Raw genomic sequence first — 18,070 nt, 5'->3', positions numbered from 1 at the left:
GCACCCCATTTCAGTGACAAAGACTGCGCTTTGGTTTCGTCACAGGTGCATATGAAATTATAAATATAGTTACTTATTATTGTAAAAACACAATATATATACTGTACTAGTACGCGTTGGAAGTGCTATGGTGCCCGCGGGCCAGGTTGTTCTCATTTACAAACAAGTATTTTTGTGTGTGTAAAAGCTTAAAAAAAACGGCATGATTTTTCATGATTTTGAAGCTTCATTTTGTATACTTCAAACTTGCCAGGTTTGTTCACGACACTCTTCTCTGTGATGTGTCCAATTTACAAGACATTTATTTTCACTTAACAGGCACTTTAGGTGGTTTCTAATAATTTGAAACCAAAATGTTAGAAATTGTTCTCCACAAACTACAACCATAATGTAAAACAATATTAAATGAATACCTCCCTCATCAGTAAAAACTTACACAATGTAGCACATACAGCGTTTATATTAGGTCTCATTAAATACTGTAGGTGTGCCTAATAAAGTAGCCTGTGATTGTATATTATATTTGGCTCTTATAGTTGCCCATAAGAAAATTATAAATGACATAGAGATGGCCAAGTAATAGTCACCACTGGCAAAATGTAAAAGTGTCATCCATCCTTATGAAGTAATGTGACCAGACACTGTGGATGATGGGCCGGAAACCTCCACTATCGGAAGCCTCTGTTCCAAGATGCCGATCTTTAATGTGGGATTACTTGTCACGTATCATTATGACAAGGCAGACTATCAAATAACCAATATCTAGTAGGTATTTTATCTTTATAAAAAAATAAATCAGATTGGACAATCTTTTGACCTGTATACACATGAATTTGCATCGGCATCCATCAGCAGTCATCACCACATGCGCACACGCAAATGCAGACATGCACGCCCCCAACAACTGCAAATGACTAAGGCCAGGTATGGGAATGCAGGGCTAGAAGAAGTAGCTTAGAAGACTTTAGCTCTCTCCTGTATCTCCAAGACTATGAAACTAGTTCCGCTGGGACTGTTCTTACAGGAGAATGTAGCGATAACCCTCAGCCTCAACCACACCACAAAACTTAGTTGGATTTACTCAAAACGACTCATGGGATCGCTGAACAGACCTGCTGGCTACATTGGGGTGCTTCTTTGCTAGGAGGCTGCGGAATACTACCTCTTGATTGGAATGGGTCAAAAGAGGGGCAGTGAAATTTTCCAAATGTTTCTCCCCGAGTATTCGGCCCTCGTGTTCTCCCTGAGCACATGGCCCATTGGCATGCTCAGGTGATTTGTAAAACAGTTAAACTTTGTTACTCCCCTTTGTCTGTCTGGCTTTTTGAGTGTTTGGTGTCTCTGTCACAAGCACTCGTGCTCTGGTTTATGTTTTATACTTACTCACTCATACCTCAGTGGCTTTTGTCCAAAGTATTTTGTCGCCCCCTTTCCTTCTTTTGTCTACGTCCTACCTCTGGACCCACGTGATTCTCGTGAGGAACCCCGCAAATTCCTTCCCGGGGGAATAGACAGTTTTGTCCCAGCATTTTCTGGGCAGCCTCCAAATGGTTGGTGGCTCTCTGGTAGTTGATGTTGATGCTGCGTTTGGGGCTGGAGCCACTCAGCAGGCAATCTGTGGGGCTAGCGTCGGAGATGTCACGCAGGTGCTCATCGTCGTCAGTGTCGGCGTCGATATATTTGCTGATAGATGAGTCGTGGAAGGTGAAGACGGTCGGGGCCAGGGTGGCACTCTCTGGGGACTTTGGCGGCGTCCTGCTGCTGGCCGTGGTGTAGATGGAAATTTCGGGACTCAGCAGTGAGTGGTCAGACAGGACGGAGCTGTCTGAGAGTGGCGACGGTCCAGGCTCCTTCTCATTGTGATAGCCTCCCTTAGAGAAAATACTTTTTGGGGCATTGCCAGAGAATAAGAATCTCCTTGCATTTTCAGAGCATGTGGGTTTGGGAACGGTGATGGGAGTCAGCTTAGATGTTCCGGTGCTTTGCTGGCCTGTTTTTGGCAGAGAGTGTTGGGGAAGGGCTATAGCTGGACTATGTGATAACCGGTTGATATCGCTGTGGCAAAGGTCCATTGCTGTGCTATGAGGGAAGCGTGGATTCTCCTGGAAGTCTGTAGCACAACTGATGTAGCTGTCAATGCTGGATAAACTTTTCATGTCACCGACACCGTCTCTGGTTACCAGCATTGGTGGACCGTGATCCTGTATAGCTCCCAGCTCTATCTCGTCCCTTTGCTTTCCAACCCTGGAACCTTTAGCATTGAGGTTTGGTTGTGATTGGGTCTTGGCCATTTGCGTGTACATCTCCTCCAGCTTCTGAACGTTTAACTTTTGGGGGCTGCTGTTTCTGCACTTGATTGGAGATCCTAATTCTTGGGCAATGAAAGAACGGTTGGAGCTCGTTTCTGAAACAGCTCTCTTGGGAGTCCATTTCCAACGGCTTGGTGAGAGGTGGTTATCATGAGACCTCTCATTCTTTTCCACCACCACATCCATAAGTTCTGCACTACGAGCAAAAGCCTCTTTCAAGTTCATGGAAACAATGCTACCATTTCTCTTTGCCCTCTCCAAGGCCTCTCTACGTTTAAGTGCTTTTTCCTGTCTCTTTTGCTCCTTGTAGAATTCTGAGAAGTTGTTTACAATAATTGGAATAGGGAGCGCTATTACAAGTACTCCTGCTATGCAGCATAAACCCCCGACTATCTTTCCAAGCAGAGTTTTAGGGTAGATGTCCCCATAGCCTACAGTGGTCATTGTGATAGTTGCCCACCAGAAAGAAGCAGGAATGCTTTTAAACTTTGTGTCCTCCTCATCCTTCTCGGCAAAGAACACTAGACTGGAGAAGATCATGATCCCCATGGCAAGAAAAAGAATGAGTAAGCCCAGCTCATTGTAGCTTCTCCTAAGTGTGAAGCCGAGAGACTGGAGTCCTGTGGAGTGACGGGCTAGCTTGAGAATACGCAGGATTCGCATGATTCGGAAAATCTGAACCACACGCCGCACGTTCTGAAATTGCAACACACTCTTGTTTGATTCCGTCAGGAAGATGGTGACGTAGTACGGTAGGATGGCCAGCAGGTCGATGACGTTCAGAGGACCCTTGAAGAACTTCCACTTATTGGGAGAAGAGAGGAAGCGCAGCAGATATTCCATGGTGAACCAGGCAATGCACACAGCTTCCACGTGGGCCAGCTGTGGGTTGTCGGTGGACTGGCCGAACTCATCTGTGTCCTGCAGCTCTGGTAGAGTGTTGAGAGACAATGCGATGGTGGACAACACGATGAAGAGGATAGAGATGATAGCCAGGATCTGAAAGGCAAATTTAAATAGTTTAATATATGGGAATTGCCAGAGCCTTTCTTACTGTAAGTACATTTCAATAGCAATAATACTTAAGTATGCCATTAGCTGAGAATTAATGGGCTGTATGGCTCATTGCTCCTGCCCTATCCTACCGTGTTGTTTCCTCTCTCATTGTGTACTGGCCCTGCTACTCATTATGTCCCTACCTTACAGCGTGTATCACAGTCCACATGCAATCCAAATCCAACTCTTATGTTATTGTTGTCATGTTGAGTGCAGTAGTTGCTTTTGCTCCATTCTCTCCCCATCTCTCTGTCTGTCCCTTCTCAACCCTTTTTCTATCTATTCCTATAAATATTACAATATTTCAGTACAAACTGCAATAGAGAGAGTGTGTCAAACTCTCCTGTTGCACAAAAAAACTTTACCGGCATGATGAGGCATGCAGATCCACCATACTGTGTGACTAAGCTGCTCAGTAACGGACTTAATTACTACAGAATTAGTACAAATGTAAATATAGTCTTAATAACTGGATGTCTGCCTATGAGTCAGTGTTTTTTAACATTACCCTATGTACTAACTCTAAAAATCAAAACAGTGGATAGACGTCTTCAGAGCCTGTTTTTTCATAAGAAAATTAGCATATATTGAGGCAAAAATTCTCACTTTTTGAATTTATCTATTTTATGAAACCCAAAACCCTACATTCTTTCCTGTGTTAAATATTTTCTCAATACAGCACACCTGAGATATTTCATATTTTTACTTACTGTATGTTACTGATTCATTACATATATTTTTACTTATTTGCTTTTTGAGTGTATTACCAAGGGGGCAAGAGAAACCAAAGTGTGAAGCTTTTTCTAGAAATATTACATTTTGGATATAAAACATAATTTGATGATATAATAAAAAGCATGAAATACTGTTGCATGGACATTATATTTTGGGGGGCTTACTTTATTACACACAGCTAATATAAAATGCCCAATTTCTGTATTAATGCATTTGAATGCTACAACAACACACATCAAATCTTAATATTGCCACCATGTTCTCTTATTTTTTATCAAATCTAACCTATCAGCCGTTGGCCAAATTGAAAGTGCGTGAAGGAGAGCTTCCTTCTAAATTGTCTGTAGAATATGAAGACGGGTTGCAAAGCGGGTGATTGACAGCTTGGGCTTTGACGACAGCGTAATAATTTGTCCACTCCCACAAGCGAAAGTGGCTGCAGCCAAATGGCTAAACAGGCAACCTTATCTACGACCAATCAGAGCAGGAGGACACTGTTGCCATAGCATCGTGGCAGACAAGAATAAAGATCCTATCTGTTTATTTTCTCCTCTCTGTGCTCCTCTCCTCCTCCTCTTCCGTCTGTAGTTTATGTAGTTAATGGCTGTTAGAATTTCAGGGCACAGCACTGAGAATAAATTACAATATTGTTGAAAACTTTATTGCTTGCAGTGGTTTAATTAAAAAAAGTGAAAAATTAAAATCATGAATATATTTCACTCTGAATCCTCCTTATGAGGATAAGCGGTTCCGAAAATGGATGGATGAATTAAATTACATTTTCATGAATGTGTATGTGTGTGTGTGTGTGTGTGTGTGTTGGTGAAAAGCTTCCACACACAGCGAATCAAAAGTATGTATTCTTAGTGATAGCCAATCAGAGGCATAGTGGGACAGGTTATGGTTCCATACAATGGACACAGGAGTTTTTTTATGGACTCGATACATTTTCATTGTTGTGCTAAAACCCGCAAGCCGCTGGCAGAACGCCGTTTGCGACACAACCACAACTGGGACACTTAAGGGAAAGTTAACTGTTTATTACATTTGCTAGCCTGGGAGCTAACGAGCTAGCAAGCTAAGGGCTGGAGCTAAAAAGCTCACTCGACCTCGGCGACATCCTTAAAATGATAGCAGTTGTGTGTGTGTGTTTGTGTTCCCCACATAACACACACACATAGGGGGAAATTTAACTTTATAAACCATAAGCACAACAGCACACATTCTCAGTTTTCAGGCAGTAGTTGACTTCAGCGAACCCATTCTCTGTGTAGCATAAATCTCAATACATCCAGAAAATGCGCTTAAAATGCAAATAAGCGGCAACTTCATATCAAAGAACAGACCGCCGGGTTTGCTCAGGGGACTGGAGGTGGCCAAGAAGTATACATTGTCACCAGACAGCTCGTCAGCTCCTCTGTCGATTCAATTTGGAGCGCGGCAGGGAATGAAAGTCAGGAAGACGTCAGTGTGGCCCACGAGGGGGGAAGCCGCAGCACTGACACACAGAGGATGAAGATGCACAGAGGCATCGAGACAAGACAGAGGCACAGTTGCAGACTGTAAACACGAGAAAGGAAATGTCAGACGTGGGCCGTGGTTTTCCCTCACAACATGAAGCAGCTTTACGTCTTCGGCCTAATAGTATCCAGCAGGGCCTGGGTACCTGAATGTTCTCTCGAATGTGAGAATCTGATGTTATTCTCGTGCATCAGTGTATGACTTGCAGGTTGTTATGAATCATTTGTGTCCTTCCATTGTGGGATTGCGATTTTGGAGCATAACAAGTCGGGCTTTCTCTCACGTTGTGCATTAATAATGCGTCTGCTATCAAAGACAACAGTGAAACGACTCAGAAAAAGGATTCCTATTAGATAAAAGAACAAAAATAGGATATAAAATGTTAGTTTTTTGTTCATTTGTGGAATTGGTACTTCAGAGTACAAATATATTTGGGTAAAACAGAAAAGGGGAAAAATATAAAGGAAATATATTCAAAATGATATGCCTAAAGTTCAAATATTACGATTTGTAACATGATAAAAATATAAGTTGTAATTTTATGAGAAAAATGGATTTTACAAAAACACAATTGTAATGTAGAGGGAAAAAGTCTGAAATTTACAAGATTCTGTTGATGAGAATAAAGTAATGTAAAACTAAAGGAAAAAAAGTCAAACCTTTACTTGAATGAAGTTGAAACAATACCAGAAAATGTTTTTCCTTGACGAGAAAAAAATAAAAAATCAGATGAGATTAAAATCACAATTATAGGTGAATAAAGGGAGGAGTCAGAATAATAGAATAAGAATAACAGAATAACAATTAAGTTATTGTTTTTTTTATTACATATTAAGATGTAAACTAAGAATAAACTATAATGAGTATAGGTTAAGATGACAATGATTGAGTATTTGGTCAAGTTACACTACAATTAATATAAAAAAGCAAGGTAACACTCACTGTTTATTCTTGTAATATTATTATTTTCTTAAAAAAATAAAATAAAAAACATTCACGTAGAACATACGTGAATTATTTTTCCTGGTAATTTTACTACTTTTTTCTTTCCGTGCATCTCAAATAAAGCTTGCTGTCCGATGTACATGAAGCCCGCAAAACACATTATGTGATCATTTTCTACCCTTCGTTGTTGTTTTTATTTTCACTCTTCAGAGTCAGTGATGAGACTAATTCTAAAATCTGTCTAAAGAATCTACATAATATAAGGATGTTTATGTAAGATTAATGGCCCCTTCCAAGCATGTAGTAATAATCTGTACCCAACAAAATCCACATCCTATTATTATAATGCAGATAAATTTAATTTACTAGCCCAGCTGTATGTGCAGCGACAAAAGTATTATTAAGCCGCGTGTTGAACGATGCACAATGGTCAGTGAAGTAGTAAATAAGCACTTGGTGAACTCATTTGGAAAAGAACCACTGGGACACGACGCAGTCAGTGCTCTATAAAGTTGATATTTGTCATCTTTTCCTGAGAAGGGCACGTCCATATCCTGTACTGTAAGTACATTAAGCCAGATGCCAATGCACTCTCAGCCACACTCCCTTAGAATTGGACAAACTTGGTGGTGACTAAATAGATCAGTGTTCAAGGAGAGGCTGCATAATGAGCACGGCAGTTATATGAGATCAAAAAGCAGCACTATGCAGAACAACGAGGCATCAGAAGCCAGTTTGTCTCCTTTAAGAATGTGCATGCTGCAAAAGCTAAAGTACATCATGATAATAGGCATCTGGCTATTTTATACACTTACCCACCAAAACATTAGGTACACCACAATCTAATGAAATGCAATACAAGAGCTGTAGCAAAAAATCAACAGACTTGACAAAGATAGAGGTGCTAATGATGTGGTTAACAGTCGTTTCCATGGATTAAATAGTTTTTCTCTTTTAAAAAATTTGTTTTCATCTTCCCTCCTTAGCCCCACCCTCTTTTGAATGAAACTGAACGGATGAGGGGAAACCGAAGCTTCTAATTATTAAAACAAAAAAAATTCAAATCGCAGCAAAACTAGTTGCTGATGGTCGGCCACTCGTGAAAGCTAGTAACACAATGCTGGACAGTTCAGTCGTCTTTCACCGCGTTGCTCAGTGGGCAGCGGTCCTTCGGCCCATGTTGAGATCTCAAGCACCGTTACGAATGTAAACAAATTTAAATTGATTCAAACGAATACTGTGATGTGTTCTAATGACAGATGACTTTGGATCCAATCTATTCTCGAGATACACTTAGACTGATACAATTTCGAAAAATGTGTCCTCATGATGCTAAATTTGCTACCAAGCATGTTAGAAATGGTTATCAGCATGATATGGATAGCATAAAATATCAATCTCAGAATGAAATGTACTGTTTTCTATTATGATACAGTATTGACACCTAAGGATCAAATAACGACTTGATGGCTGTCAGATCTCTACATATGCCCACTTTGTGGCAATTTTGACATTTTAATATGATGTACCATGTACAGTACTGTCAACACTGAGTATCGATTGAAATGATTTATTTTTATTCATTTAATTGATAACATTTTAACTTAATTTATTTGTTTCTAATATATTTTTTTCAAACTCTAATATAATATAATATAATATATATATTTTAACCAATATATCGATTATCACACAATCGCTACATTGGTGTCATTGGGGATGATGATATCGTATTGAGAGTTACTCTTCGATTCTCAGCCCTATTCTACAAGACTGCAAGCAACATACTGACAATATAAACAGACACGCACATATGCACACCATAGAGGATCGACCCTAAGGCGTCTGCAGGCCACAGGTCAGCAGGAAGGCCATGTCGGAACCTACGCATAAAGCGAGCCTTACACTGACACGGATGTGTGCTCAGAATAAAAGCTTTTAATAAATCACAACTCCCGTGTCCTGGAGGCTGCTCCGCTCGGCGACAAATCCCCCGTTTCTCTCCACTTGGCAGTTTGGGCCGCAAAGGTGAATAATGACTTTGAGGACAGTCTCAAGGCCAGAGGCAGAAATAGAATCCACTACGGCGAAGGAGAAACATTCATCAAGCCCAGCCTGATTGTGAGAGTGGAGGGAGCTCTCGACTGGCGAGCCGATAAGCCTCTCACCTTGACGGGCACATGACCTAGACTGTACATAGTGCCGCATCAATTCAATGCAAGCACAAATGTGTTAGAAGAATAAAACAGAACATTCAGGCTGTAAATGTATCCTGCAAGATAGTACCTGCAAGTGTACTGTCACAAATGTATTACAGAGGTGCTTATGACAATGTGGAAGACAGTGGTTCCTTGAATTAAGTTTGTACAAGTTAAAATTTTTCCGTGACCACACTGATATCTCAAATCATTTTTCCACATCAAATTGAATGGAAATACCATCAATTCGTTCCACCATTCCAAAAAACACCAGCAACATTTTTTCTAATGTGTTTTTTAATCGTACAAACAGCACTCTACAGTGGTGTACTTTATAAGAACATAGAGTAAAACATATTTAGTGGAGTGTAAAGACTTGTGTATGTGTGTCATGATAATTCAGTGCTACTCATTCTGGTGCACGTCCCTTCGCACCAGGGGGCAGTATAATACATACACACATAATACACAGATTTGACGATGAAACACAGAAGGACGTCTCAACTAAGCTTCAATAATATTAGTTGTTTTTTGCAGAGGATAAAGAATATATGCCTGTGAGTATTGTATATGCTCTGTCTGTTCGTGTTGCTAGCGCTTGTGTTCAACTGTTTAAAGGTTTATAATAACCGCTAGTTTTATTAGCCCATTTTTGCTGTTTTGCATTGTGTGTTAGCATTCACCAAACGGACTTTCATCAGACAAACTAAATATAGGCTCTATACGCTCAAAGGATACTAAATGCTTATTTTTTAAATTCACATTGTATTTACATAGCTCAAGCATAAATCACATGATTTAGTGAGGATGCTATTTTTAGCCTTACCGTATGTAACATGATGTATCAGGCCTTCAAATGTATATAACCACACAGAGTGGTTTTGTGAAGAGGCTTTGTGTGGTAAAAATAAAATTGCTATTTAAAATGCCAAAAGCCTGCTTCTCTTTGTTATGAATGATTAAATGTTAAAATAAGAAGACATAATGAGCTTGACATAATGAGCTTGACTAACCCCTGCAGATTGGAAGCCACGTCTTTTGTTCACCTAGTTCCAGGAGTACAACAAAAGCCATAATAACAAGAGAAATCCTGCATGCACAGCTGTGATCATGCAATACAGTATAAGATTTACACGAGTCGCAGTATCTGTCGCCTTGCCCTTAACACCCCTTGAGAGTGACCAGCCACTGACCTTTGAGCTCAACAAATATGCACTCAGTTGGACGAAGTAATGTGCAGCAAGCATGTGGTACACTTCTGGAAAAATTCTCAGTCAAGAGTGTTCCTAGTGTGTGAATAAAAGATGTCTTTGTCCCCTCATCATTTCTCGCTTTTATTTTGCCTGCCTTCGTAACACGCTGAAAAGTTCAGTGTCGGTATTGCCATGGCAACTGTCATCCGTGTGACGCCGACACGTGCAGCTTCCTATTCAGGCGTCATTGTTGACTGCCTGTCTGTGCATGTGCATTTGCACGTGCCCTGTATGTGTGTTTTCTGCATTTCCCCTCTGCTGTGTCTATAGGGAATGTGTTGCTTTTATTATATTTAATGCAACAATATGTAATGTTATATGTAATTTTATCAAAACTGTATTTTAATGAGTGGTACAGACAACAAATGGATAGTTTCAAACAAGGAGAATAGTACATCTCATGGCCATGGTGACTGTGGTACACCTACTTTGCGGTTTATAATTTTGGTGGACCAGCCAGCAAACCTCTCATGTTGTGTAAGCACTTAGCATCAGTGCTAATGTTACTTATTGGTGCTGGTAGACTGAGTTTGATTAGTCTTTCCATTTAACTTACTGTTACAATATTAATAGAATAAAATACCAATGTGCTTGCTAAAAGCTGTGTTTCTTCTTAATGTTTGTGTAGATTCTCAATCAGTGTCATGCTAATCGGCTAAACTAGAATTGAGGCAACTGGACTCTTTGTTGAATTTTTTGTTTTCTTGTTGTTTTCTGAAAAAAATTCAAAAATAACTTATTAATAACGTAATTATGCTATAGGCTAATGAGATATACGATCCATTTTCTATAACAGCGTCCTTTTAGGGTCACGGGTGAGATGGAGCCTAACCCAGGTTACTTTGGGTGAGAGGCGTGGTACACCCTAGACTGGTGACCAGGCAATCACAGGTCATATATAGACAATCAACCATTTGCATTCACATTTATGGAGAATTTAGAGTCATCAATGAACCTAACATGCACGTTTTTAGAATGTGGGAGGGAGCCTCAGTTCCTTGGAGAAAACCCACACAAGCACAGGGAAACAAAAAATGCTTGCAATATCTCAATATTTTTAAAAGTGAAGACAAATTGCAATTTTGGTATTTTAGCAAGAAACACAAAGTCGATCCACACACTCGCGGGCCACATAAAATGACGTGGCGGGCCAGATCTGGGCCCCGGGCCACCAGTTTGACACCTGTGCACTAGATCATCAGTGACTACCCGTGCAAATATCCAATCAATTTTCTGAGTCGCTTATCCTCACAAGGGTCGCTGCTGGAGCCTATCCCAGCTATCTTCGGGCAGGAGGCGGGGTACACCCTGAACTGGTTGCCAACCAATCGCAGGGCACATACAAACAAACAACCATCCGCACTCACATTCACAGAAAACCCACGCAGGCACGGGGAAAACATGCAAACTCCACACAGGCGGAACCCCGGTCCTCAGAACTGTGAGGCAGACGCTCTAACCGGTCGTCCACCGTGCCTACCCATGCAAATATGTTTCATAAAAAACGTATATTTTTGTAGTTGCTTCGGGGGTTTTACCCGCATATATGTACTTATGTGAAAGCAGATTCAGGTCATCCCTCTTCCCTCATTCCCATGCTTCCCATTTCCTCAAAATCAAACTGCATTTCCACAACACTAAAAAAGCCATCTCCCATCCATTTTCCAGTTGTTTCAAATACAGTAAAAACCAGACGTGTAAAATTCCCAGCGAGCGCATGCTCCTCTGGTGTGCCAGATCCCCTATACACTCTTTCTATTTATAAGGCCACTGTAGAGCAGCCAGGTTTTAAATTTAGATGCTGAGTCTGGATTCTCTTCTTCATCTGAAATTCATGAATAATTGAGAAGGAGAGGAGATGAGGTGGTATTCATTCAGGAGATGGATGATCCAGGCATAGACTTTCTCCCTACATTAGCGGTTTACTTAAACGGGGTCGCACTGCACCTTTGAGCATGCAAGCACTCTATGAGTTCAGGAAAAGTTTGCCCGCCCCCAAAAAATCTTTTGGAGGACGACTCCAAGGTTTTTGTGTGACCTCAAAATGCACCAAAGGGCCCAGATGAAGTAAAACAGCAAACGAATAAGTTTGAAAGGAGAGCAGACCTCGGCTAAACCCACACATGACTGTTTTAAAGAATATATTATTATTATTGTTATTATTATTGTTTGATTCACTGACGTACCAACGCAGATTCCTCGAAGTGTTCTACACAATCTTGGAGATAAATGTGATTTTGATAAGAATAGATGGGAGATAATAATGGATGGAGGATTTGTACTGTTTTTGTGGTTTGTTTGTTTCTTTAATTGTTTATTCTTGTTAATTTTATGGTTAACGTCTATTCCGACAGATATCCAGCCATCATTTAGTGTAGATCACTGACTGTAGTATTGAATATAAATCAAGAAAATTCACACCAAAATATATTTATAAAGAATAAAAGTACCTGTAGTTAATGGTTGTCTGTCCGCTAATTTTCTCTACAGTTTATTCTAATTAAGGTCGTAGGTGAGCTGGAGCCTGTCCCAGGTGACTTTGGGCAAGAGAAGAGGGGTACAACCTGGACTGGTCGCATTCCAATCGTAGGACACTTAGACAAATAGTCATTCACACCTATGGACAATTTAGAGGCGTCTAGTAATCTAACATGCAAGTTTATGGAATGGGGAGGAAGCCGGACGTACCCAGAGAATCAAAATTTAAGTCCAGTTAACTATAATTATGTATACAGCATTGAAAACATCTCCCAATAAACTTTGCTGAAAGTCATGTCTGAATGATGTATGAATTGTAACATAAAAGCAGTTATCTCATTACCTTTTGAAATAAAGGTGGAGCTGATTTGATAAGAATGGCTTTTCTATATTTCCTTTTTCGATTTGTACTGTTGCCTAGCATCTGATTCCCTGCTTCTTTGCTTTCATATATTGTAGTTATAGTTATTTATGAACTGGAATCTGCAGCAGAGCGAATGACCAATTGGAAAGGTTTTGGACTTCCTTTGATTTAGCTGTTCCAGCTTCGAACTTTGTGCTTGTACAGTATATTCATATTCTCATGCTATTTTAAGACTTTTGAAGGAAAGCTGCACATCTTTGGGGGAAAAAAAGCAAAGCAGCCTTATGATGAAATGTGCCTCATAGGTCACCACTTTAAATCTATGTTTCATACTACTGTACATATTTATCTAGTAAGAGACGTACAACACCAAGATAAACCGGCTTCTGCTGCTCAAAAGTCTCCTCTTTCCATCTCCATGGAAACGCCGTCTCTTTCACAGCCTCAGACGCAGAACCCTTATATATTCTGAATAAGGGGTGTGAATTATTCCCCGTTATTCAATGCTCACATTACGACTTTATCGCCGTTTATCACCGACGCCGGCGCCATCAACGACTGGCGCGGCCTGCGGGGAAAACATCTAGAGCCGAGGATGCCTGCCAGCACTTAAAATAACAAATGGGGACATTTATGGAGTTTGCACGGTGTGAACTGTGACATTTAAAACTATGACGCAATAGAGCCATGTGGAATGTTGATGGAAGTGAGAGGAAAGACTGAAATAACGGGGTACAGTCAAATAAGGCGCAAATCAGGGGTAGATGAGGGAGTGTCAGCGAGACTGTGTCAGACTTGCGGGCAGGACCACGGAGCCGCCTACTGTTGCGCTACAAGAGGGTTGTCATGGTGATATATAACCCAGCCTGGGCTGCCAGAGGGTTTGCGTGGCATCTCTTTGGCCTCGGCTGTGAAAGGAGATGAAGGGGGAGACAGTTGGCAAGGGATCGGGGAAAAGGCTCTGCCTCGTAGCAGTGTAGCTCCAGTGTGTTTTCCGAGCTGGATCAATGGCTTCCTGTGGGAATCACAGGGAACAGGAGAAACACCGTGCACCACGTGGAATCTGGATGCTTTCTAATAAGGAAAAGCACTGGAACTTATTTAAGGGATGCTGCTGAAATTGTGTCAGTGGCTCACACACAAGTAGAAGAGGAATAAAGTGCTTGTTTTTGAACGCAGTGTAAAGTCAGAACTGCAGCACACCCTGGTATTAATACAGAATTTGTTTGAGTAATAAAATAATACCTTAGTCACTGTCTGTCTTGGAAAGCTCATCTTTTCACAATTATTATGGAACACATAGATGGTTGGGAGAAAAGTGAGTACTGTTTGGTATGCTTTGCACAGAACAAGACACCCTTATAGACCGTGTTTTTTTGTTGTTGTATTGATTTTGCCATTGGATTGACGCTAGCACAAGCTAGCAAAAGCTAGCATGAGGAGAGGCGGTGAGAGAAACCATTTTCATTCAAATCTCCTCTGTAGATTATTTTCGGTTTCATCATAGAATACAACGACAAGGGAGAGGAAACTGTTAACAGATGTTTAACTGTATGCAAGCGTTGCTTGAAATGTGTCCTGTACTTTTTAAGAAACCAAGCACTATGACCAAGCGTCTCCTGTGTTCGTTATCGTGATACAACACTTCCTGAACACACGAGAGTTAAAAAACTCGAAAAGATAACACCAGCGAAACAACAACTGTCTATTGCGTATGCTTTTGAACACACCTATGGTGCCGCTTAAGATAAACACAAGAAACTAACCTGTGCAGTGGGAGCAATAATTGCTAAAGATTCATAATGGTTTTCTGTGGTCTAAGATGTTAGGTCACTTTATGAAAATGCTCAACCCACATTGTAGTCTGCAGTATTTCAGCGACTATGCAAGTGTAACAGCTGGATTGAGCATGGTTCAGTTCAAATTGGCCATGCCTGTAGATAGGAGTGCAGGCCTGACCTATCGACCCCTTGCTTAACTGCTACACAAGTAGTATTTGTTGTTTACATTTTTGTTTTAATTTGTTATACATATTTTATAATGCTGTATTTCACACATGTACAAATAGTCAAGGAATGAAAGGAAGTTTACCATTACATTATTCAGTACATGACAAAATGAAGTTTTTGCTGACAAGCAAAATAAAGAGGTAATTTTGAGAGTTACAAATAGTTATTTTTTCAATGGGCCATATTCTCCCATGTGCATAAGAAGAAAAGGGCATTCTCCTATCCACTTAAGTCTATAATTTCCGCACCTTCATGTCATATACGCAGCAGGTAGAGCAACCCTAAAACATGGGCATTCTTTGTCAAATGAGGCCTTGTGCGCATTCTGCCGTCGACTTAAACACTTTTCCTTTTACGCACTTCAGAGGCAGGTAGTAAGTCAAGCACACTGGGAACGTGAAACATCATATTACATTTGCAAGTTTGGGTTCAGTATTTTAAAAGAGACTTCCAGAAAGGTATAAAATTCATCTAAGCTGCTACTGTCAGTGTTTTTTAACACATTTTATTTTTATATTGCACTTTTATATGGGATGCCAATGTTGGCATACACCTATATTGACATGATGACTCAGCTCTGCAGCCAGACCAATCACCCCTTGACCGCTGTGAGTTGGAGATACTGCCATTGTAGTTGTGATATTTATTGGCAAGAATAAGAGCATTAGTGGACTGTTTTTCGGTGTTTGTTTACTGTGCTCAACTAAAACTGCAGGGTGTGAGCCTTTTGAGCTTTTTTAAAAAAAAAAAAAGATTTTTGTTTTTCTTTGTTTCTGTGTTGTTTGTTTCTATAGATTTGTTTCTTCTTCATTCAAAACACATCCATGGTGCAAAAAAATAAATAAAAAAAGACTGGGGACCCCTGATCAAGCATGCTAGGGTTCCACCCCCTTTTTTATTGATGGCCCTCCAAACATTCATTCAGTCATAAGCACAGTATTCTGCTTAAATGACTTTTTTTTGGCTTTATTTCATACAGAATAAAAAAACATGCTCTACTTCAAAGTTTACCCAGAGCTGTGGACTATACGTCCTCAACATAAGTTATTTTCAAATTTAAAGTGTACTTAATCTATTTTACAAATTTAAACGACAGTCCCGGAAAGATCCATGCTTCCATGATTTTAAGCCAGCCTCAGGTGTAAAAAAATCACGGGTCTCTGGTATTTCTGCCTTTATTCCCAGCCTACATGCAGTGAGTGTGTCGGAAATCTGGAAGGGAAATTGCTTTAAATTGCTTGACGACTCTGCATCATTTGCACAATTGTCATTGTATCATCATTACCCTTTCATTGTGCAATAACTCTCCGTACATGTGTATTTATGTGCTAAATGTATATTATGTCATAGTGGCTGTTTTGTTGTTGTCCTACAGCAGCTGTCCACCTGCAAAAGCTAATGAAATTCAAATAACATCTCTGTCCCCGTTTATAGTATGTAGTCGTTTATGTTGAAATGGATGCCACGTGACTTACTATTAGAAAATGGAACCATGTGATTTCTGCCAGACAATCAGAAAAGAAAGGTAATGATAATTATGAAAGGTTTGCAGGTATCGTATAGTATACTGATTATTATGATAAAATCTGTGAAAAAGTTACCTAATTTAAAAAATGCAATCATTTATTAGGTTAATAATTGTAAATATCAAAGCACATATATTTAAAGAGTTAACAATATAATGTATTATTATGTATGTATAGAACACATTTTGAGGTGATTCAACATAATGAGTGATAAAGGGAAAAAGAAGTCAGTCGACGGGCAATAAAAAGATTTAACACAAGTCACTTCAATTGTATTGTGTATATAAAATTGAGACCCTAGATCTCTATTTCATCCACGAGTCATTCAGTAATCAGAATTCCCCATGTTTACAGCCTGTTCATGCACTGCATCCTATTCAGAACTGTATCCCATATTATGACATGCTAATAATGCTAAATAAATAAAATGCAAGCAGTGCACTCTAAACTACAGCCACAATAATAAACATTGTTACAGTAATACCTTTCTGACACCATCATCTAAACTGAAAATAGTTATTTAGGAAGAATTCTGTAATGGAATAGAATTATTTTCTACTGCTAACGAGAGAGAATATTTGACAGTAACTACCAGTGTGTTCCCCGAATTGTTTGTGTCACAGAGGGGCCTTCTATTTCAGTCCTCCCAGTACAGCCGCCTTGAACAAAAAGCCTGTCATAAAACCATTAAAGGTGCCAGCAAACAGCAAACCAGAAGGAGTCAGCAAATATTAGCAAAACATTCTCAGTGAAACGCAAAAAGAATCTCAAAGCCGAGTTTGGTTTGCTGGCTGAATGCAAATGTTAGCTGTGTTAGTGGGGGAAATTACACCAACACCACATTGGGATCACTGTTTTACTGTATGTTATCTGTGCAGGGACACCACATCAGTCATTTTCATCAAAGACTAAATCAGAATGGGGCAGCATGGTGATGTTTATACATGGGCCACACCTCTGAGGTTTGGAGTTCGAAGTCACCTGGGATAGGCTTCAGTTACCTGCAACACTAATGAGGAGAAGCATTATAGAAAATGAATGGAAAGATGGTTAAATCAGTATACTGCATGTTCTATCCTAAGTGTGTCAAACCTTTTCCTCCGAAGGCCGTATACAGAAAAATCCAAGGATTACAAAGGCTACTTCAACATTCTTCACCTTTAATTCATTCAAAATGATTTAATAAAACCAATTGATCAACCAATTCCATAACGTTTATAGAAATTTTGTAATTATTTTAGAAACTACTAAATCATTTTCTTCTAAAGGTAATGAGGCAAAAACATTGAGGACTTCTCTGGATATTGGGGTGGCCAGCGGCCCTGTATCCCACTGGAATAGATCTGCCCCTGCACTAAGCAGAACTCCACATTGAGAACAAAGCAAAGACCCCCATAAGACCCACACGCACTTTTTCTACACTCCTACTTCACACTGAACCCTCCCACTTTAAGATAGTGTCGCAGGTCGTTGTCAAATGTTAATTTTAGCATACAGTATGCCGCAGGCTGCTAAAAATAGGGCAGCGGGCTGCAAATTGCCCACGGGCCGGACTATTAATGTTCCATTAGCAAGAATCCTTTGACTTTTAAGGGTATGTGACCCAAGATATGTGCGAGTTTACAAATATATCAACATAGCACAGAAAATAGGCCATGTGCACTGATCAATGCATG

At 40.0% G+C, this 18,070-nt stretch overlaps 1 protein-coding gene across 1 annotated transcript in view; it reads right to left on the bottom strand.

The window, feature by feature from the left end:
• Positions 1 to 743: 743 nt before the first annotated feature.
• kcnb1 (potassium voltage-gated channel, Shab-related subfamily, member 1) overlaps positions 744 to 18,070 on the bottom strand; it is a 37,193-nt gene continuing 19,866 nt past the window's right edge. The window contains exon 3 of the mRNA XM_061687793.1: positions 744 to 3,308. Coding sequence (XP_061543777.1) covers positions 1,395 to 3,308 — 1,914 coding nt within the window. The 3' untranslated portion in view covers positions 744 to 1,394. The remainder of the gene's footprint in view (positions 3,309 to 18,070) is intronic.

The sequence above is a fragment of the Phycodurus eques genome, chromosome 10 (assembly GCF_024500275.1).
Source record: "Phycodurus eques isolate BA_2022a chromosome 10, UOR_Pequ_1.1, whole genome shotgun sequence".
In the NCBI taxonomy this organism is placed as follows: domain Eukaryota; kingdom Metazoa; phylum Chordata; class Actinopteri; order Syngnathiformes; family Syngnathidae; genus Phycodurus; species Phycodurus eques.
This window is presented reverse-complemented; position numbering and strand designations above follow the sequence as displayed.